At 49.3% G+C, this 17523-nt stretch overlaps 3 protein-coding genes across 5 annotated transcripts; 2 read left to right on the top strand and 1 right to left on the bottom strand.

Moving 5' to 3' along the window:
• Positions 1–291: 291 nt before the first annotated feature.
• f10 (coagulation factor X) lies at positions 292–4676 on the top strand. Its single transcript, XM_086202645.1, has 9 exons — positions 292–442; positions 1056–1216; positions 1802–1826; positions 2049–2162; positions 2710–2841; positions 2946–3220; positions 3314–3431; positions 3552–3739; positions 3821–4676. Exons 1-9 carry the CDS (start codon positions 382–384, stop codon positions 4193–4195), a joined length of 1449 nt encoding a protein of 482 aa, XP_086058771.1. The 5' UTR covers positions 292–381; the 3' UTR covers positions 4196–4676.
• Positions 4677–4926: 250 nt separating this feature from the next.
• On the top strand, positions 4927–9600 carry prozb (protein Z, vitamin K-dependent plasma glycoprotein b). Of its 2 annotated transcripts, XM_086202652.1 has the most exons (9): positions 4927–5070; positions 5237–5255; positions 5651–5814; positions 5932–5956; positions 7088–7273; positions 7350–7481; positions 7546–7625; positions 8464–8599; positions 8692–9600. In XM_086202652.1, the coding sequence occupies exons 3-9, from the start codon at positions 5659–5661 to the stop codon at positions 9363–9365; spliced, it is 1389 nt and encodes a 462-aa protein (XP_086058778.1). In that variant the 5' UTR covers positions 4927–5070; positions 5237–5255; positions 5651–5658; the 3' UTR covers positions 9366–9600. The 2 variants fall into 2 exon arrangements, with proteins under 2 accessions (XP_086058778.1, XP_086058777.1); XM_086202651.1 differs by lacking the exon at positions 4927–5070 and having other exon boundaries at positions 5124–5255.
• A 1-nt stretch (position 9601) lies between these two features.
• On the bottom strand, positions 9602–17431 carry pcid2 (PCI domain containing 2). Of its 2 annotated transcripts, XM_086202676.1 has the most exons (16): positions 17217–17431; positions 16898–17010; positions 16753–16820; positions 16589–16678; positions 16443–16516; positions 16297–16362; positions 16179–16220; positions 15734–15788; positions 15564–15667; positions 15376–15451; positions 15154–15295; positions 14722–14822; positions 14577–14650; positions 14358–14483; positions 13871–13994; positions 9602–9809 (listed from the first exon to the last, which is right to left on the bottom strand). In XM_086202676.1, the coding sequence occupies exons 3-16, from the start codon at positions 16786–16788 to the stop codon at positions 9720–9722; spliced, it is 1200 nt and encodes a 399-aa protein (XP_086058802.1). In that variant the 5' UTR covers positions 16789–16820; positions 16898–17010; positions 17217–17431; the 3' UTR covers positions 9602–9719. The 2 variants fall into 2 exon arrangements, with proteins under 2 accessions (XP_086058802.1, XP_086058801.1); XM_086202675.1 differs by lacking the exon at positions 16898–17010 and having other exon boundaries at positions 17217–17430.
• Positions 17432–17523: the final 92 nt, after the last annotated feature.

Below are 17523 nucleotides of genomic sequence, written 5' to 3' on the forward strand. Positions count from 1 at the left end.
CGAGTTCAAACCAGCTTTGGCTGCTGGAGTATTTTCAGAAGAGCAATCAGGAGGTTTGTTACTTCAGTCTGACGTCTCAGCGCGCCCTCGTGAGTCAGAGGCGTCCTCATACGCCCACAAAGTTAATGAATAACTGAATGATGCTTTGATGTGACTGTTTTGGGCAAATGTTCCCTCTGAAGGAGACTTTGTGCCCCCCCCCCCCACACACACACACACACACACTCTGATGGGTGCAGTCCAAACATGTTGACACCCCTTCCTCCCCCGTCTCTCTCACGGGTCATCGGCCCCTCTGCCTCCCTCCTCTCTCCACATTCAGACTCCATTACTTCCACACAGCACACTGAGGCTCCTCCAGCCCAGCTCGCCATCGCGGCCATGTTGTGTTTTCACCGACTGTCCCTCAGCCTCCTGCTGCTCCACCTGGCCGCCGCTCACGGTACGTTTGCTGACAACAGTGTTGGGATGAGGTCGAGGACGGGAGCAGGAAGGAATGTGGTGTTAAAGCAAGGAGGCGCCACCATGTCGAGTGACTGTTGACCTCTGCATGTTTAGCATGTTGTGTGATGTCATCACACCAGCAGATCTGCTCATGGACCCCTGATGATGTGACAAACAGGTTTTTATATGATGGGGGACCTTCTTACCTCTGATTGGACAAACTAACCTCCTGCTGCAATTTATGCTCTTCGTATGTTTTCATACCCAAAAATCCAGTAAGAAAAATCGGTCATTAACTGGGACGCTACTGGTTTCTTGATACTAGCATCCTTCTGGAGGCCTTGCTTGACCTGCCCAGTCTGCCATTTTTATCATCATCCAAATTTTAACAAGGCTCGTCCTGAATCCGTCTTCCAGCAGGAGCAGGAAGTGATGCCACGTGTGCGACGGTAGACTCAGCGTGAGTCGAGTGCTCTGTGTTCATGTCAGATAGATCAGGTGGACACCTCTGATGAGCTGGATGGTAAAAAGGCCCGTAGTATCGACCCCACCTCCATAGGAGGGAAGCCCAATGACTTTAGCACCAATGTATCGTCCTGTTCTGTCCCCAGTCTTCCTGGACGGTGAGGCGGCCAGTCAGGTGCTCACCCGGCAGAGACGAGCCAACAGTTTCTTAGAGGAGCTCAAGCAAGGAAACATGGAGAGGGAGTGTGTGGAGGAGCGCTGCGACTGGGAGGAGGCCCGGGAGATCTTTGAGAACGCAGAAAAGACGGTATTGAACTCTGACAGCTTCACACAGAATCCAGCAGATGAGCTCACGAGCCCAGACTGTGTCTCAGCTTAGCCTAGCAACAGCTAACTGAGGGCGGAGTCCAGTGCCAGCCTAGCAAGATACTGAAGCTGTAACTGACCTTGATGAGCAGGCTGGTAACTTGTGTGTGTGTGTGTGTGTGTGTGTGTGTGTGTGTGTGTGTGTGTGTGTGTGAGAGAGAGAGAGAGAGAGAGACTTCAGTGAATGGAATACGCAAAAATACGTTCCTGCCTGGTAAAGGAAGGTTCTGGTGGCTGCTGTTGCAGGATGTGCTGCTGATGGAGAATTGTTGGGTGGAGGTTCATTGAAGGAGGGAGGTGCTGGACCTGCTCTACTTGGACAGAGTCAGGACAGAACTTTGGTTGGGGTTTGGTGCCGTACAGATAAACCTGACTGGACTTCTGAGGGGAGAAGTTTGCAGCTCAGCTGGTTTACTGGATGGCAGCAGCTTAAACGATTCACTCAAAAATGTCCTATTTGCCTGTAAACCTTCTCCACTGATTTTTCTGGTAAGATTTTGTGTTCTCCTCTTGTTGCCCTTTTCAGAATGAATTCTGGGCCAAATACGTTGGTAAGACCTTCCTTGTGTCAAAATCACTGAACACTCAGCAAACCCAGCAATCTTTAAGATACATTGACATTTACTGAAGTGCATTTGGAAACCACTTTAAGAAACAAGATTCTACAATGTAAAACATAAACATATATATGCATAAATAAAACTTAAACTTTGGAAAGAAACTGTAATTCGATCCAACCTGTGCTTATTAAAGCGGCTCCATTCTCCCTGCAGATGGCGACGCATGTACCTCGATGCCCTGCATTCACGGAGGCCTTTGCAAAGACGGGATCGGAAGCTACTCGTGCTACTGCAGGGCTGGTTACCAGGGTTTCAACTGTGAAATCGGTACTGAGTCAAGGTCCCGTTGATCTGCCGGGCTCAGCTTCCATTTGCAGGACCCTTAATGTCCCTGTCTCTCATGAACGTACAAGAAGAACAGCCAAACTTGTCCGTCATGTCCCTGAATCCTGGCCTCCAGGAGCAAGAGGGCTCAGCTCTCTACTTTGTTTGAATATTAAATGGCTCCAGAGTCACGGGCCAAGCTGAAGCCGTGGCCCCATCAGCTGGCAGGATGAAGCATGAAGAGTCAGAAATGTGAAAAATGCTACTTGGTGGAGGGCCCACCTCCTGTCTGTTTATTTGTTTGTTTTAGAGTGACAGCCCTTAGCCGCACCAGAGTTAGCTAGTAGCTCATTTCCACCCTCAGCCACAATCACTGTACAGAACATCAGCACCTGCAGTAACAACGAGATGTCAAAGTGTTAAAACACGACAACAGTACCATGACTCACGTGATGCCCTCATGCATGATGGGTACGCCGTAGGGCTGCGACCTTACTGAGACGCTCTAGCAGAGGGGGCTGATTTGACAAACTCTCCTCTGTCCTTTCAGTAATCCCTGAGCTCTGTGAGAACAAAAATGGTGGCTGCGAGCACTTCTGCTACGTGGTTCGAGGGAACATTCAGTGCTCCTGCGCCAACGGATATTTCCTGGCTTCAGACGACAAGTCCTGCAAATCCCATGGTGAGAGAGATACCATGCGGTCTTTGACTCTACTGTAGACTTTGATGCAGAGAGAAAAGAATAGGATTTTCATTTTTTTGTTAACTTGACCTGAATTCTCACAGAGGCCTTCAAATGCGGCGCCGTCATTACCGAAAACATCCGGACTGTTTTCAGGTACCAGCGTGTGAACACAACACAGGGAAACACCACCCGGCTGAACCAGACGGAGCTCATGACCAAAAACTCCACAGTGGACATGCTGGAGTTCTTGGCCTCTGACAACAGCAGCCAGTTTCAGCAGAAATATGTCACCGTCGAGGAGGTCATCCCTCAGATGGCGGGAATGACCCGCATCGTCAATGGGGAGGACTGTCCACCAGGAGAATGTCCATGGCAGGTAGAATCACTAAACAGGATCTGCCGGTTTTACGCCATCTGCACATCAACAGACAAAACTCTGTCTGCTTTGTCCCTTGTCGTGTGCTTACAGGCTCTCCTCTTGAACGAGGACAACGTTGGCTTCTGTGGCGGTACCATCCTCAACGAATATATCATCCTGACCGCTGCCCACTGCATGAACCATTCACGCCTCATCTACGTGAGACTTGGTAGGTCTTGCTTACCAATCACATCAGGCGTAGAGCATAAATCGTGCAGGGTTACCTCGGAATTCCCTTTGTGCGAGGTTTGTGGTGATTTCAAACTTTGTCTTGTGTCTGCGGGTACAGGAGAGTTCGACGTCCTGGTGGATGACGGTAACGAAGCTACTTACCAAATAGAATCCATTGTCAGCCACAATAACTACCGGCCAGACACTTACCACAATGACATCGCACTAGTCAAGTTGACCACACCCATCAAGTTCTCCAGGTACATCCTGCCAGCCTGCTTACCTGAGCAGGAGTTTGCTGAAAAGGTGAACTGACAACTTTCAGCCACTGTACAAAACAACTTAGGCCCATATGTCATCAACTTGCTCTCTTACCTTGTCCTGTAGGTTCTGATGCGGCAGCCAGATGGGCTGGTCAGCGGTTTCGGACGTCTTGGCGAAGGTCGTCAGCCATCAACCATCCTGCAGCGCCTCAGTGTCCCTTTCGTGGATCGACACACCTGCTTGGAATCCTCAAGTTTTCGTATTTCTCCCCGCATGTTCTGTGCTGGCTACGATAAAATAGCAAAGGACTCCTGCCAAGGTGACAGTGGCGGGCCGCATGTCACACGGTACCGCGACACCTATTTTGTCACAGGTATTGTCAGCTGGGGGGAAGGGTGTGCTCGCCAAGGCAAATATGGCGTCTACACCCAAGTGTCCAAGTATATCCGCTGGATCCGGGAAGGCATCAAGAAGCTGATGCCCAACATAAATCACTAGCTTCCCGTCCAAAACCATCACTGAAATATTTTCTGGCGCCTCTCTGGGAACCTGTGAGCTTAGGTTTGAGACTTTTGAGGTATGACCTCAACAACCCGGCGTTCCCCAAGGTTCTGCTGTTGGTTCTTCACGAGGGCTGGCCAAGTTCAGCCTCTTCAACTCTGATGTCAACAGCCACAAAAGTCTCAAGAGTAATTCCACAAACGAACTTGTCATGTGACGCAAGAATGTACAAAAATAAAGATGTCCTCTCGCGTGATTTGGAGGACAAACCTTTCAAATTCATGTGAACCAAACTATGTCTGTTGTCATGTATTTTTTATCATTTGCTGCCAGAAATGAGCTTCTAGTGCTCAAGTTGAAGAGAATAAAGCTGAAGTACAACCGCAGCAATGTTTCTGTTGCTTTCAACTACAGGAGAGGTTAAAAGGTCACTTCTGTTTATGTCATTCAAATAAAGTACATCCATTACATCTCTACGTTTGAAGATTCAGCATTACTTTTATTTGTGCCCTGAGGACGTATCTGAGACCCTCATGTGGCCTGGAAGGATTCAGGGTGATGATTATTAATGGAAGTGATGAAACTCCTCTTTGTTTACCTCAAATAAACAAATTGGGGTTTCAGGAACAGCGCCGCTGCTTGCTTTGTGAGGTTTGACGACACAGGCCAGAGTCCACCGCAGAAACACGCTGTTTACCCAACACGCTTCATCAAAAATGTGTCCTCAAAACATGCATAAGGTTTCCAGCCATTACCATGGTGACAAATGTGTTTTAAGTTAAACATCAGTTCAGCCGAAACCTCTAAGTGATCCTGGGGACGGCTGACAGAAATGACTTAACGCAACTTCCTGATGTAACAGGGCGTTCCAGGTATGTGTAAATGTGTGTGTGTGTGTGTGTGTGTGTGTGTGTGTGTGTGTGTACGTGTGTGTGTGTGTCGGAGGTGGGTGAAGTCAGTGTCATGGCGGTCGTCATCATGTCACCTCGCTGTCGAGTGTCTCTTGTCTCTCTCACCGTCCTCGTCTGTGTCCTTCAGGTGTTCGGCCAAGGAGACGGTAAGAGCTATGACCTTTGACCCGCTGAGTCCAGCCACCACCTTCACACAGGATCGAGATCACATTCATCTGACATGTTCATATACTGGTCCACTTGTGTCAAATATGTCTCTTAACATGAACGTGCATGTGTCAAAACGGGGGCTTAAAGATATTCAGCAGGTTGTGTACGATCCCACCGGGACCTGAAGACGGCTGCTGAGCTCATGACTGACGAGGACTGAGAGTCACTCAGCCGTCAGTGACCCTGAATATGGAGATGATGATGTCATAAGCTGTCACAGTTTCACAATGTTCTTCAGAGTCAGTTCTTCAGAAGTCTGACTCGCAGCGACTGTGCCCGTGAGCCGGTGACCGACTCCTGTCCTCAGCTTGATTCTCTTGCTGTGGTTCAGAACCACGAATGACGCTGGCAGCTGGCAGCATCTTCCTGCGTTCCAAACGGGCCAACCAGTTCCTCCTGGAGGAGATCCTGCCGGGGAACCTGGAGCGCGAGTGTTATGAAGAGCTGTGCGGCTACGAGGAGGCACGCGAGTACTTCGAGGACAACGCCAAGACGGTCAGACAACAAACTGCTAATTTGAAAAGGAAACTTCCCTGATGACACCAACCTGATGTCATCAGGACTGCTTTCCCAGCACAGCTCCTGGTTCTGATGGTATTTATGTTTCTACAGGTCGCCTTCTGGACCGTGTACTCTGGTGAATTTCTGTCTGAGCGTGTGTGTAATACATCTAAGAGTGTGTAAAATGTCTGTGTGTGTGCAACACGTCTAAGGGTGTGTGTAACAAGTCTGAGTGTATGTGTAACACATCTAAGTGGGTGTGTTACACCTCTGAGTGTGTGTAACACGTCTAAGTGTGTGTAACACCTCTGAGTGTGTGTAACACCTCTGAGTGTGTGTAACACCTCTGAGTGTGTGTAACACATCTAAGTGTGTGTAACATGTCTTAGCATGTGTATAACACATCTAAGTGGGTGTGTTACACCTCTGAGTGTGTGTAACATGTCTAAGTGTGTGTAACACATCTAAGTGTGTGTAATACCTCTGAGTGTGTGTAACACCTCTGAGTGTGTGTAACACCTCTGAGTGTGTGTAACACATCTAAGTGTGTGTAACATGTCTTAGCATGTGTATAACACATCTAAGTGGGTGTGTTACACCTCTGAGTGTGTGTAACATGTCTAAGTGTGTGTAACACATCTAAGTGTGTGTAATACCTCTGAGTGTGTGTAACACGTCTAAGTGTGTGTAACACCTCTGAGTGTGTGTAACACCTCTGAGTGTGTGTAACACATCTAAGTGTGTGTAACATGTCTTAGCATGTGTATAACACATCTAAGTGGGTGTGTTACACCTCTGAGTGTGTGTAACATGTCTAAGTGTGAGTGTAACACATCTCAGTGGGTGTGTTACACCTCTGAGTGTGTGTAACATGTCTAAGTGTGTGTAACGCATCTAAGTGTGCGTAATACCTCTGAGTGTGTGTAACACATCTCAGTGTGTGTAACATGTCTTAGCATGTGTATAACGCGTCTAAGTGGGTGTGTTACACCTCTGAATGTGTGTAACATGTCTAAGTGTGTTTGTAACATATCTAAGCATGTGTGTAACATATCTAAGTGTGTGTGTAACACATCTAAGTGTGTGTAACAGATCTAAGTGGGTGTGTAACACACATACATGTCTGACTGTGTTTGTTAAAAGTCTGAGCCTGTGTGTAACAAGTCTGAGTTTATGTGCGACACGTTTGAGTGTGTGTAACATGTCTGTGTGTAAAACCTCTCAGTTTGTGTGTAACACGCCTGTGCGTGTGCGGTTTGCTGACCAGCTGCAGCAGACGGCGACCAGTGCCAGCCCAACCCCTGCCTCCATGGAGGGAACTGTACTGACAAGGTGGGCGGGTTCCACTGCTCCTGCAACGAATCCCACCACGGGCCCACCTGTGAACTTGGAGCACCCAGGACACCGGAGGACAGGGGGAGGCCTCTGCCAGCACCACGGATCACCGATCCAGGTGGAATGGAGGGTTTTCATGGACCATCAGACGACAACAGCGTTGTAGGCCCTAATCGGTGTGTTGTGTGTTTCAGAGATCTTCGAGTGTCCGACAGAAGGGCCGACAGCGTGTCACCAGCTGTGCTCTGCATCTGCTTTCGCTTTCACCTGCTCCTGCTTGCCAGGCTTCAGACTGCAGAGTGACGGCCGCAGCTGCCTGCCCAAAGGTCTGACTACACCTAAACACACGCCACTCATGAAACCAGGCACTGATGTCTCCTCTGTCCCCAGTCAAGTTCCCCTGCGGACGCCTTCCCCACCACACGAATGCCACCGCGCTGACATGCCGCCACGGAAGCTGCCCCTGGCAGGTAAGTGCTGTTGTCTCCAAAGTGACCTCTAGCTGGCAGCACTGAGCACTAATGCTGGAATGAGCAGACAATTCTGTGGACGTTATCACTTTCACACAGAAATACTCCATGTGACCACTAATGACATCATCAGGCATAAGAAACAGGGAACCACAGGTGTGGTGTCAAATTTACGCCACAAGTCCACCACAAGTGTGTATTCCGCATGAACCTCCCATGCGCGCCAACTCAGTGACCACGAGCACTTCTCTTTACTGCAGGCACCTGCGTGAGCTCTCTGTCGATCCGCGCGCTCGTGTGAAACGTTGGAAAAACCAAGGGTAGAAAAAAGCACAGAAACGATCATTTGTCTGAGTGGCCACTTTCCTGCTGGCCCCGCCCCGTGACCCGTGATCGAGCTGACATGGCTGAGTCGAGTTTGGTGAGGAAGAGTTGTGATTTTGTCTTTGAAACCTATGGCTCGACCTATTGGCTCGATAGAGACACACGAGCCCAGGTGTTCCAGGTGTGGAGTCACCATTCGCACAACTGTGATGGCGACTCGTGTCTCTCCGCGAATGACCTCATGATTACGTACAGCAGTGAGCTCAGCCTCTGACGAACTTACTGCATGTGTACAACACAAAACACAACTGCATGGCGTGAGGGCGGAGTCGGGCTCCTCAGGGTGCTCTGATGTGCATGTGCACACAGTGGGGATGCTCAGGCAGCAGGAGTGAACCTGTCTCACCTGTGGGATGGGCTCCATCAGCACCTGCTCCCCCTGCCTCCATCATCGATCACATGATACCAGGAACCAACGTGTCCGATGCTGGCTGCGCTTGTTCTGCCTCTGCAGGTACTGCTGCTGGACAACAGAGGGGTGGAGCTGTGTGCCGGCGTGCTGCTGGGTCAGCGCTCCGTCCTGACCGCTGCACACTGCCTGCAGAGCCCAGAACCTGACCCCCGACCCTCTGACTTCTACATCCTGGCCGGTAGCAAACCTGCTCTTTTGAACCCTGCTTTCTACTGATACCATCCACGGAACTTCTGATCAGTTCTTTGTTGTTTTGCTCTCGTCTCCAAGGTAACCAGGAGGTGTTGGCCTCCATTCAGGCGATCTACATCCATGATCGTTACCGTCGAGATCATCATGACAACAACCTTGCCGTCCTCCAACTGGCCTCCTCCCTGCCCTTTAGCCCCTCCCTCATCCACCTGTGCCTCCCCACCAAGGACTTCAGTGAGAACATCCTGATGCATTCTGGGAGGATGGGCGTTGTTGCAAGCCAGAAACAGAACCTGGTCTATATGACCATGGATGAGTGCCGCAGCCAGCTGACACTCTCACATCCACTCAGCAACAAAATGTTCTGTGTGAGGAGCCGCGAGCAGCACCCGAGGACACCAGCGGCGCCCCAGAACCCAAATCAAACTCTCCAGCGGGAAGATGGAGGCCAGGGGACGCCAAACGCATTGGTGCACAGCCACACTGACGACATCGCACAATCTGATGGCAGCTCAAGGTCAGGGGTCAGCAGTCAGCGATGCAGCAAACTGTTGCCGGGGACGCCCATCGCCACGGTGGAGCGAGAGACGACGTTCTTAACCGGGTTGTTGATCTCGACGTCTGCAGACTGTCACAGTGGCGGTCTTGTGTTCTCCAAACTGTCTCGCTACCAGAACTGGATTGAATCAAGACGGGCAGCCATTGAGGATCATGTGACCTCACTAGTGCAAGTGTATTCTGGGGACCCCTGAGACCACGCCCACTGCCCACATCTGTCACTATAATTAAAACCTAGGCCACTTGCCATCCTTCTGATGTCAGTGATCAGAAAGGTTAGCCTGCTAATTGCTAATCAGCCATCAGAGGCTAAATGTCACCCATCTGTGGGGTTCCGCCATGTTGTTCTACTCCAATGAAAAGTGTCTGAGCAAAGTTGTGTTGCTGTTTATTTATCAGATAAACAAACACAAACAAGTGTTTCCTGAAACAAACAAGACCAGTCGTACAAAGCATCATCCATTTTATTTCATTATCTTTTTGACAGTTCTTAACAAAACCAGAAGCCTGAGGTGCGTTTGGGTCAGAGGGTTTGTGGGTAACGTAGTCTAGGAGACGGATGAGAGGGGGGGGAAGGGGTTCTGTTTACTGACCACCAGCTTCTGGTGCTGGTGGGAGATGTAACCTTTGATGTGACCCTGAGAGAGGAAGAGAGACCAGGTCAGCGTCACTCCACTTCCTGTCCATGGTTAGAGTGAGTGAGTGAGAGAGTGAGAGTGTGTGAGTGAGAGAATGAAAGTGTGTGTGTGAGTGAGTGAGTGAGTGAGTGAGAGTGTGTGAGTGAGTGAGTGTGTGAGTGAGAGTGAGTGAGTGTGTGAGTGAGTGAGAGTGAAAGTGTGTGAGTGAGTGAGTGAGTGAGAGAGTGAAAGTGTGTGTGTGAGTGTGAGTGAGTGAGTGAGAGTGTGTGTGTGTGAGTGAGAGAGTGTGAGTGAGAGTGTGTGAATGAGTGTGTGTTTGTGAGTGAGTGAGAGTGTGTTTGTGAGTGAGTGAGTGTGAGTGAGAGAGTGTGTGTGTGTGTGTGTGAGTGAGAGTGAGTGTGTGTGTGTGAGTGAGTGAGTGTGTGTGTGTGTGATTGAGTGTGTGAGTGAGAGAGTGAAAGTGTGTGAGTGAGTGAGAGAGTGAAAGTGTGTGAGTGAGTGAGTTAGAGAGTGTGTGAGTGAGTGAGAGAGAGTGAGTGTTTGTGAGTGAGTGAGAGGGTGTGAATGAGTGTGTGTTTGTGAGTGAAAGTGTGTTTGTGAGTGAGTGAGTGTGAGTGAGAGAGTGTGTGTGTGTGTGAGTGAGTGAGTGAGAGTGTGTGAGTGAGTGAGTGTGTGTGTGAGAGTGTGTTTGAGTGAGTGAAAGTGTGTGTGTGTGTGTGAGTGAGTGAATGTTTGTGAGTGAGTGAGTGAGTGAGAGTGTGTGAGTGAGAGTGTGTGAGTGTGAGAGTGTGTTTGTGTGTGAGTGAGTGAGTGTGTGTGAGAGAGTGAGTGAGTGTGAGAGAGTGTGTGTGAGAGAGTGAGTGAGTGAGTGAGTGAGAGTGTGTGAATGAGTTTGTGTTTGTGAGTGAGTGAGAGTGTGTTTGTGCGTGAGTGAGAGTGAGTGAGTGAGAGTGTGTTTGTGAGTGAGTGAACGTGAGTGAGAGTGTGTGTGAGTGTATTTGGGAGTGAGTGAGAGTGTGTGAATGTGTGAGTGAGAGTGTGTGTGTGAGTGACTGAGTGAGAGAGTGTGTGTGAGTGACTGAGTGAGAGTGTGTGAATGAGTGTGGGTTTGTGAGTGAGTGAGTGAGAGTGAGTGAGAGAGTGTGTGATTGAAAGAGTGAGAGTGTGTGTGTGTGTGTGTGTTTGTGAGTGAGTGGGAGTGTGTGAGTGAGTGTGTGTGTGTGTGAGTGAGTGAGTGTGTGAGAGTGTTTGTGTGAGTGACTGAGTGAGAGAGTGTGTGAGTGATTGAGTGAGAGTGTGTGTGTGAGAATGAGAGTGACTGTGTGAGAGTGTGTTTGTGAGTGAGTGAGTGAGAGTGAGTGTGTTTGAGAGTTACTGAGTGTGAGTGTGTGAGAGTGGGTGTGAGTGAGTGTGTGAGAGTGTGTTTGTGAGTAAGTGAGTGTGAGAGAGTGTGTGTGTGTGTGTGAGTGTGTTTGTGAGTGAGTGAGTGAGAGTGAGTGTGTTTGAGAGTTACTGAGTGTGAGTGTGTGAGAGTGGGTGTGAGTGAGTGTGTGAGAGTGTGTTTGTGAGTAAGTGAGTGTGAGAGAGTGTGTGTGTGTGTGTGAGTGAGAGTGAGTGAGTGAGTGAGTGAGTGAGTGAGTGAGTGAGTGAGTGAGAGTGTGTTTGTGAGTGAGTGAGCGTGAGTGTGAGTGAGTGTGTTTGAGAGTGAGTGAATGAGAGTGAGTGTGTGAGAGTGTTTTTGTGAGTAAGTGAGTGTGAGAGAGTGTGTTTGTGAGTAAGTGAGTGAGAGTGAGTGTGTTTGAGAGTTACTGAGTGTGAGTGTGTGAGAGTGGGTGTGAGTGAGTGTGTGAGAGTGTGTTTGTGAGTAAGTGAGTGTGAGAGTGTGTGTGTGTGTGAGTGAGAGTGAGTGAGTGAGAGTGTGTTTGTGAGTGAGTGAGCGTGAGTGAGAGTGTGAGTGTGAGCAAGTGAGTGTGAGTTAGTGAGTGAGAGTGTGCGAATGAGTTTGTGTTTGTGAGTGAGTGAGAGTGTGTTTGAGAGTGAGTGAATGAGAGTGACTGTGTGAGAGTGTGTTTGTGAGTGAGAGTGAGTGTGTTTGAGAGTTACTGAGTGTAAGTGTGTGAGAGTGGGTGTGAGTGAGTGTGTGAGAGTATGTTTGTGAGTAAGTGAGTGTGAGAGAGTGTGTTTGTGAGTGAGTGAGTGAGAGTGAGTGTTTGAGAGTTACTGAGTGTGAGTGTGTGAGAGTGGGTGTGAGTGAGTGTGTGAGAGTGTTTGTGAGTAAGTGAGTGTGAGAGAGTGAGAGTGAGTGTGAGTGCGAGTGAGCGAGTGAGTGAGAGTGTGTGAATGAGATTGTGTTTGTGAGTGAGTGAGAGTGTGTTTGTGAGTGAGTGAGTGAGTGAGAGAGTGTGTGAGTAAGTGAGAGAGTGTGTGAGTGAGAGTGTGTGTGTGAGTGTGTTTGGGAGTGAGTGAGAGTGTGTGTGTGAGTGACTGAGTGAGAGAGTGTGTGTGAGTGACTGAGTGAGAGAGTGTGTGAATGAGTGTGGGTTTGTGAATGAGTGAGAGTGTGTTTGTGAGTGAGTGAGTGAGAGTGAGTGAGAGAGTGTGTGATTGAGAGAGTGAGAGTGTGTGTGTGAGTGAGTGAGAGTGTGTGAGTGAATGAGTGAGAGTGTGTGAGTGAATGAGTGAGAGTGTGTGAGTGAGTGTGTGTGAGTGAGTGTGTGAGTGAGAGTGTGTGTGTGTGAGTGACTGAGTGAGAGTGAGTGTGTTTGTGAGTGAGTGAGAGTGTGTGAGCGAGTGAGTGAGTGTGTGTGAGTGAGCGTGTATGTGAGTGTGTTTGTGCGTGAGTGAGAGTGAGTGAGTGAGAGTGTGTTTGAGAGTGAGTGAATGAGAGTGAGTGTGTGAGTGAGTGAGTGAGAGTGTTTGAGAGTTACTGAGTGTGAGAGTGGGTGTGAGTGAGTGTGTGAGAGTGTGTTTGTGAGTAAGTGAGTGTGAGAGAGTGTGTGTGTGTGAGTGAGGGAGTGAGTGAGTGTGAGAGAGTGTGTGTGTGTGTGAGTGAGAGTGAGTGAGTGAGAGAGTGTGTGTGTGTGTGTGTGTGAGTGAGGGAGTGAATGTGTGTGAGTGAGAGTGAGCGTGTGTGAGTGAGTGTGTGTGAGTGACTGTGTGAGTGAGTGTGTTTGAGAGAGTGAGTGTGTGAGTGAGTGTGTGAGAGTGTGTTTGTGAGTAAGTGAGTGTGAGAGAGTGTGTGTGTGTGAGTGAGGGAGTGAGTGAGTGTGAGAGAGTGTGTGTGTGTGTGTGAGTGAGAGTGAGTGAGTGAGAGAGAGTGTGTGTGTGTGAGTGAGAGTGAGGGAGTGAGTGTGTGTGAGTGAGAGTGAGTGTGTGTGAGTGAGTATGTGTGAGTGACTGAGTGAGTGAGTGTGTTTGAGAGTGAGTGAGTGTGTGAGTGTGTGTGTGTGAGTGAGTGTGTTTGAGAGTGAGTGTGTGTGAGTGAGTGTGTTTGAGAGCGAGTGTGTGTGAGTCAGTGAGAGTGAGTGTGTGTGTTTGTGAGTGAGTGAGTGTGTGTGAGTGAGTGTGTGTGTGCGTGAGAGTGTGTGGGCATGAGAGTGAGTGAGTGTGAGAGAGTGAGTGTGTGTGAGAGTGAGTGAGTGTGTGTAAGAGTGTGTGTGAGTGAGTTTGTGTGAGTGAGAGTGAGTGTGTGAGTGATTTTGTGTGAGGTGTGTGTGGGTGAGTCAGTGTGTGTGAGTGAGTGAGAGTGTGTGTGTGAGTGAGAGTGTGTGTGAGTGTGTTTATGAGTGAGGGAGTGAGTGTGTGTGAGTGAGAGTGAGTGTGTTTGTGAGTGAGTGAGTGAGAGTGTGTGAGTGAGTGTGTGTGTGAGAGTGAGTGAGTGAGAGTGAGTGTGTGTGAGTGAGAGTGAGTGTGTGTGTGTGAGTGAGTGAGAGTGAGTGTGTGAGTGAGTGAGATTGAGTGTGTGTGAGTGAGTGAGAGTGTGTGTGAGTGAGTGAGAGTGTGTGTGAGTGAGTGAGAGTGTGCGTGTGTGAGTGAGTGTTTGTGAGTGTGTGTCTACCCACCATGTAGATGAGGTTGGCCAGGATGCACTGCACCTCATCCAGGTCCACGTCCTCCAGCTGCATCATCTTCAGAGCCACTAGGAAGGCGTCCAGAGGGAGCTGGTGAGTCCTCAGCAACAGATACCTGCAGGGAAGTGACGAGGTCACCACAGGTACAAGTCTCTGACAGGCACAACTGTGTTAGCGGTGGGAAAAACGCAAGTATACATGATAATTCATTGTGTGTTTATTACAAAGCAAACCGAAATGTGGCGAGACAATTATGACACGTAGGTGAGACGCCGATGATGCGTTGGCTACATGTCAGGAGACGTGGCGATAAACTCCCTAAAGATGAACTCCACTCAGAAAACCAACATTTTAAAAGTGCGTTGTCATGGGGACAAATCCATGGTCCCAGGGGACAGCAACAGTCTGATATCATGGGGTAGTCCATGACTCAGAGGATCTCAAGGTTGTGACATCATTACGTCCTGCAAACACTCACACTTTCTTGAAGAGGTTCCTGTAGGTGATGATCTTCAGCTTCTCCAGGATGAGGAAGATGCCACAGCGGATAAAGAAGGTCTCATGTTTGGTCAAGGCATCGTTGAGCAGCAGCAGGTTCCCTTCACTGACAGACAGACAGACAGACAAACAGACAGACACACACACGTCAGACAGCTGTCTGCACTTGGTGACAAATGTCACTTCCTGCCTCTCTTACCTCACAGCTCTGGTGACATCAGCAAACTGCATAAGGTCGTACTTCCTGAGGAGCTGGTGAGTGGGCATGTGACCCTGAAATGACAGCAGGGAGTCAGAAGGGCGGCTGTGACCTCAGCTGGGGGAGTGGGAGGAGCCTCACTGACCAGCAGCATCTTGACGGGCAGGAGGTAGATGAGGATCATCCTCTTGTTCTTCTGACTGGAGCGATGGCAGTGGTGGAAGGAGAACGACAGGAACTCCTCAGCTGCACACGTGAACACACACACACACACACACACACACACACACACACACACACACACACACACACACAGCTGATCACGACAGTGTCATCAGGTGAGTCCATCACTGCTGTTGTTCACGACACTCCTTTATCTCTACAGTTGGACCCGATTCACGAAAACGACCCAACATTTTCTGAACAAATTCAAAAAAACAGAGCAAAACTTCCCTTTCCCTTCATCCCAATTTTTTAATTCCAAGCTGTCATTCATAAATGGTGTGCTGCATGCTGCCATGGTGACGAGTGTTCTATCGAAGTGTTGGCGCTGACTCAGAGGTCACAGCGAGGTCACCTGGTTTGAAGTCGCTGTCAAACATGGCTTTGCGGCCCACGTAGTATTTGTAGGTGACTCTCTGGGCGGGGCTGTAGTCATTCTTCAGGTTGGAGCTGTCGATGGCTCGGATCAGAGGTTTACACAGGTGCAACTTGTTGATCTGATTGGACGAGCAAACATAATCAGAGATGGACATCAAGGCCATGCGGCCCAGGAGAGCGGTTCGGTGTGTGTTCGGACCTTGAAGTAGATCTTGAAGAGCTGGTTGCTCAGAAACATCATCCCCCACTTCTTCGAGTCCTCGATTCCGGCGCGGCTGAAAAAGGGGACAGCAGGAGGCGCAAGTCAGATATCTCATGAGGCGGAGGGGCGCGTTCTACCGCGGGACGTCCTCACAAGGACAGAGGGAGCAGAGTTCTGGTACTGACTTGTCGCTGGCACAGACTCGGAAGCAGCTCATCAGCTGCTCTGCTGCCTTCTCCAGCATCTCACCCGGCTGACCTTTACCCTTCTTCTGCAACTGCTGCTCCGCCTGCAACCACAATGCACCATCAACTCCGCCCACTAGCGAGCGCCTCTGGATCAATGAGCTACTTACATTATTGGCAAATATCCGGAGATCCAGAGTGACGGCGAACATCACAGGAAGAGCCCTGAAGACACAGGAAGTCCTTCAGTCAGCACTCATGGGCTTGGCTAGCAGCTTCCCCTCATGTCCGGCATCTGTGCTAAGCTAGGCTAGCAGTTTCTCCTGGTTTAAGGTGTTTGTGCTAAGCTAGGCTAGCAGTTTCTCCTGGTGTAGGGTGTTTGTGCTAAGCTAGGCTAGCAGTTTCTCCTGGTGTACGCTGTTTGTGCTCAGCTGGGCTAGCAGTTTCTCTTGGTGTAATGTGTTTGTTCTAGGCTAGGCTAGCAGTTTCCCCTGATGTAAGGTGTTTGTGCTAAGCTAGGCTAGCAGTTTCCTCTGATGTAAGGTGTCTGTGCTAAGCTAGGCTAGCAGTTTCCCCTGATGTAAGGTGTCTGTGCTAAGCTAGGCTAAAACTCACCAGTTTTCCTCCTTGTGTGACTGGAAGGCTCTTAAAAAGGACGTGAGAAGTCAAGGAGTGAGACTGGTTGATGGACACGTATGCGAGTGGTTGTGTGTGATGTCATCATAAAGGATATTGGACGACGATTGTTTGGAACTTGTAGGCTTCCACGAAGTCGTGATTGGCCACGGCGTAAGTGCACCTGTCCAATTAGGAGCATGTTTACTGAAGACCGAGACAATCAAGCATCAATGTGAGAATGTATGAGTGGCGCAAGCTGACCTGAGGTGAGCTGCGACCATCTCGTCGTACGGGGGCTCCAGAACCTGCTGACACTTGTCCTCTGGGCTGGCCAGCTGAAACACACACATGCAAGTGAGACCACATCCTAGAGACACTGGTGACTACCCGAGTGGGCGGATCCACACCTGGAGCCGGGGGTTGGCCACGTGCGGGTGTTTGAAGGACAGCAGCTCAGCACAGAAGGAACCCTCGTGGTTGTCGATGGCTTCGTAGACCTGCAAGATATTGCGAGCTAGATTAACGTTGATAAAGCAACATAAGAACAAGACAGCTGAAGATCAGGGGTCACCTGCTGCAGGTACTGGTTAAAGGTGATGTGAGCCATGACGTCATCTGACCAACAGGCGGTGCTTGGACCTGGAAAAGCGACAGGACTCACGTGAAGACTTGATGACCCTTTCAGGTAAACATTTCAATCTTAGAATTCTACACACGTCCGTGTATTCGGGTGAAAAATCCACGAAGAAGAAAAGTCCATGTCTGTGACCCTGATAACGTCCACAGACGGGCTCACTGAAGGAAAACTCCGGAAAGATGAAACTGAAAACTTGAAACAAAACACACGTGCCAGACTCTCGTGAACAAAACCAAACAAAAACGTTGAAGAGCTCGTGCGTCGCAGCAGGCTAACTGTTAGCATGCTAGTTCCTCCGCTTCCGGCAGAATGTTGATGTTAAGAGACGGACTTCCGACCGTAAACGACACATAACCAATCAAATTATGTAAACACACAAACATAATACTCGAACTTACCTTGAAATACAAGCTTATCCAAAAAATAATAGTTTGGTCGATTCAATGAAAACCACGGACTGGATTCAATCAAAACAACATCCGGGTTGCTGTGAACTATTTCCTGTGCGAACTTCAGAATAAGAGTTTTCTCATGATAAGAATAAGTGTCCAAAGTCTTTCAATAACTACAACCTGGAAAGTCATACCAACAATTATTCAAGTATTGAAACATAAACATACAGACCCTTTAAAGTCGTCATTGAAACATGGTTAAGAGACAGTTAGGTGTGTTGACATAGCCCAGCCCCCCCCCCCCCCCCCCCAC

The sequence above is a fragment of the Aulostomus chinensis genome, chromosome 1, assembly GCF_037954235.1.
Source record: "Aulostomus chinensis isolate RoL2024-O1b breed Wild chromosome 1, RoL_Achi_v1.0, whole genome shotgun sequence".
Taxonomy (NCBI): Eukaryota; Metazoa; Chordata; class Actinopteri; order Syngnathiformes; family Aulostomidae; genus Aulostomus; species Aulostomus chinensis.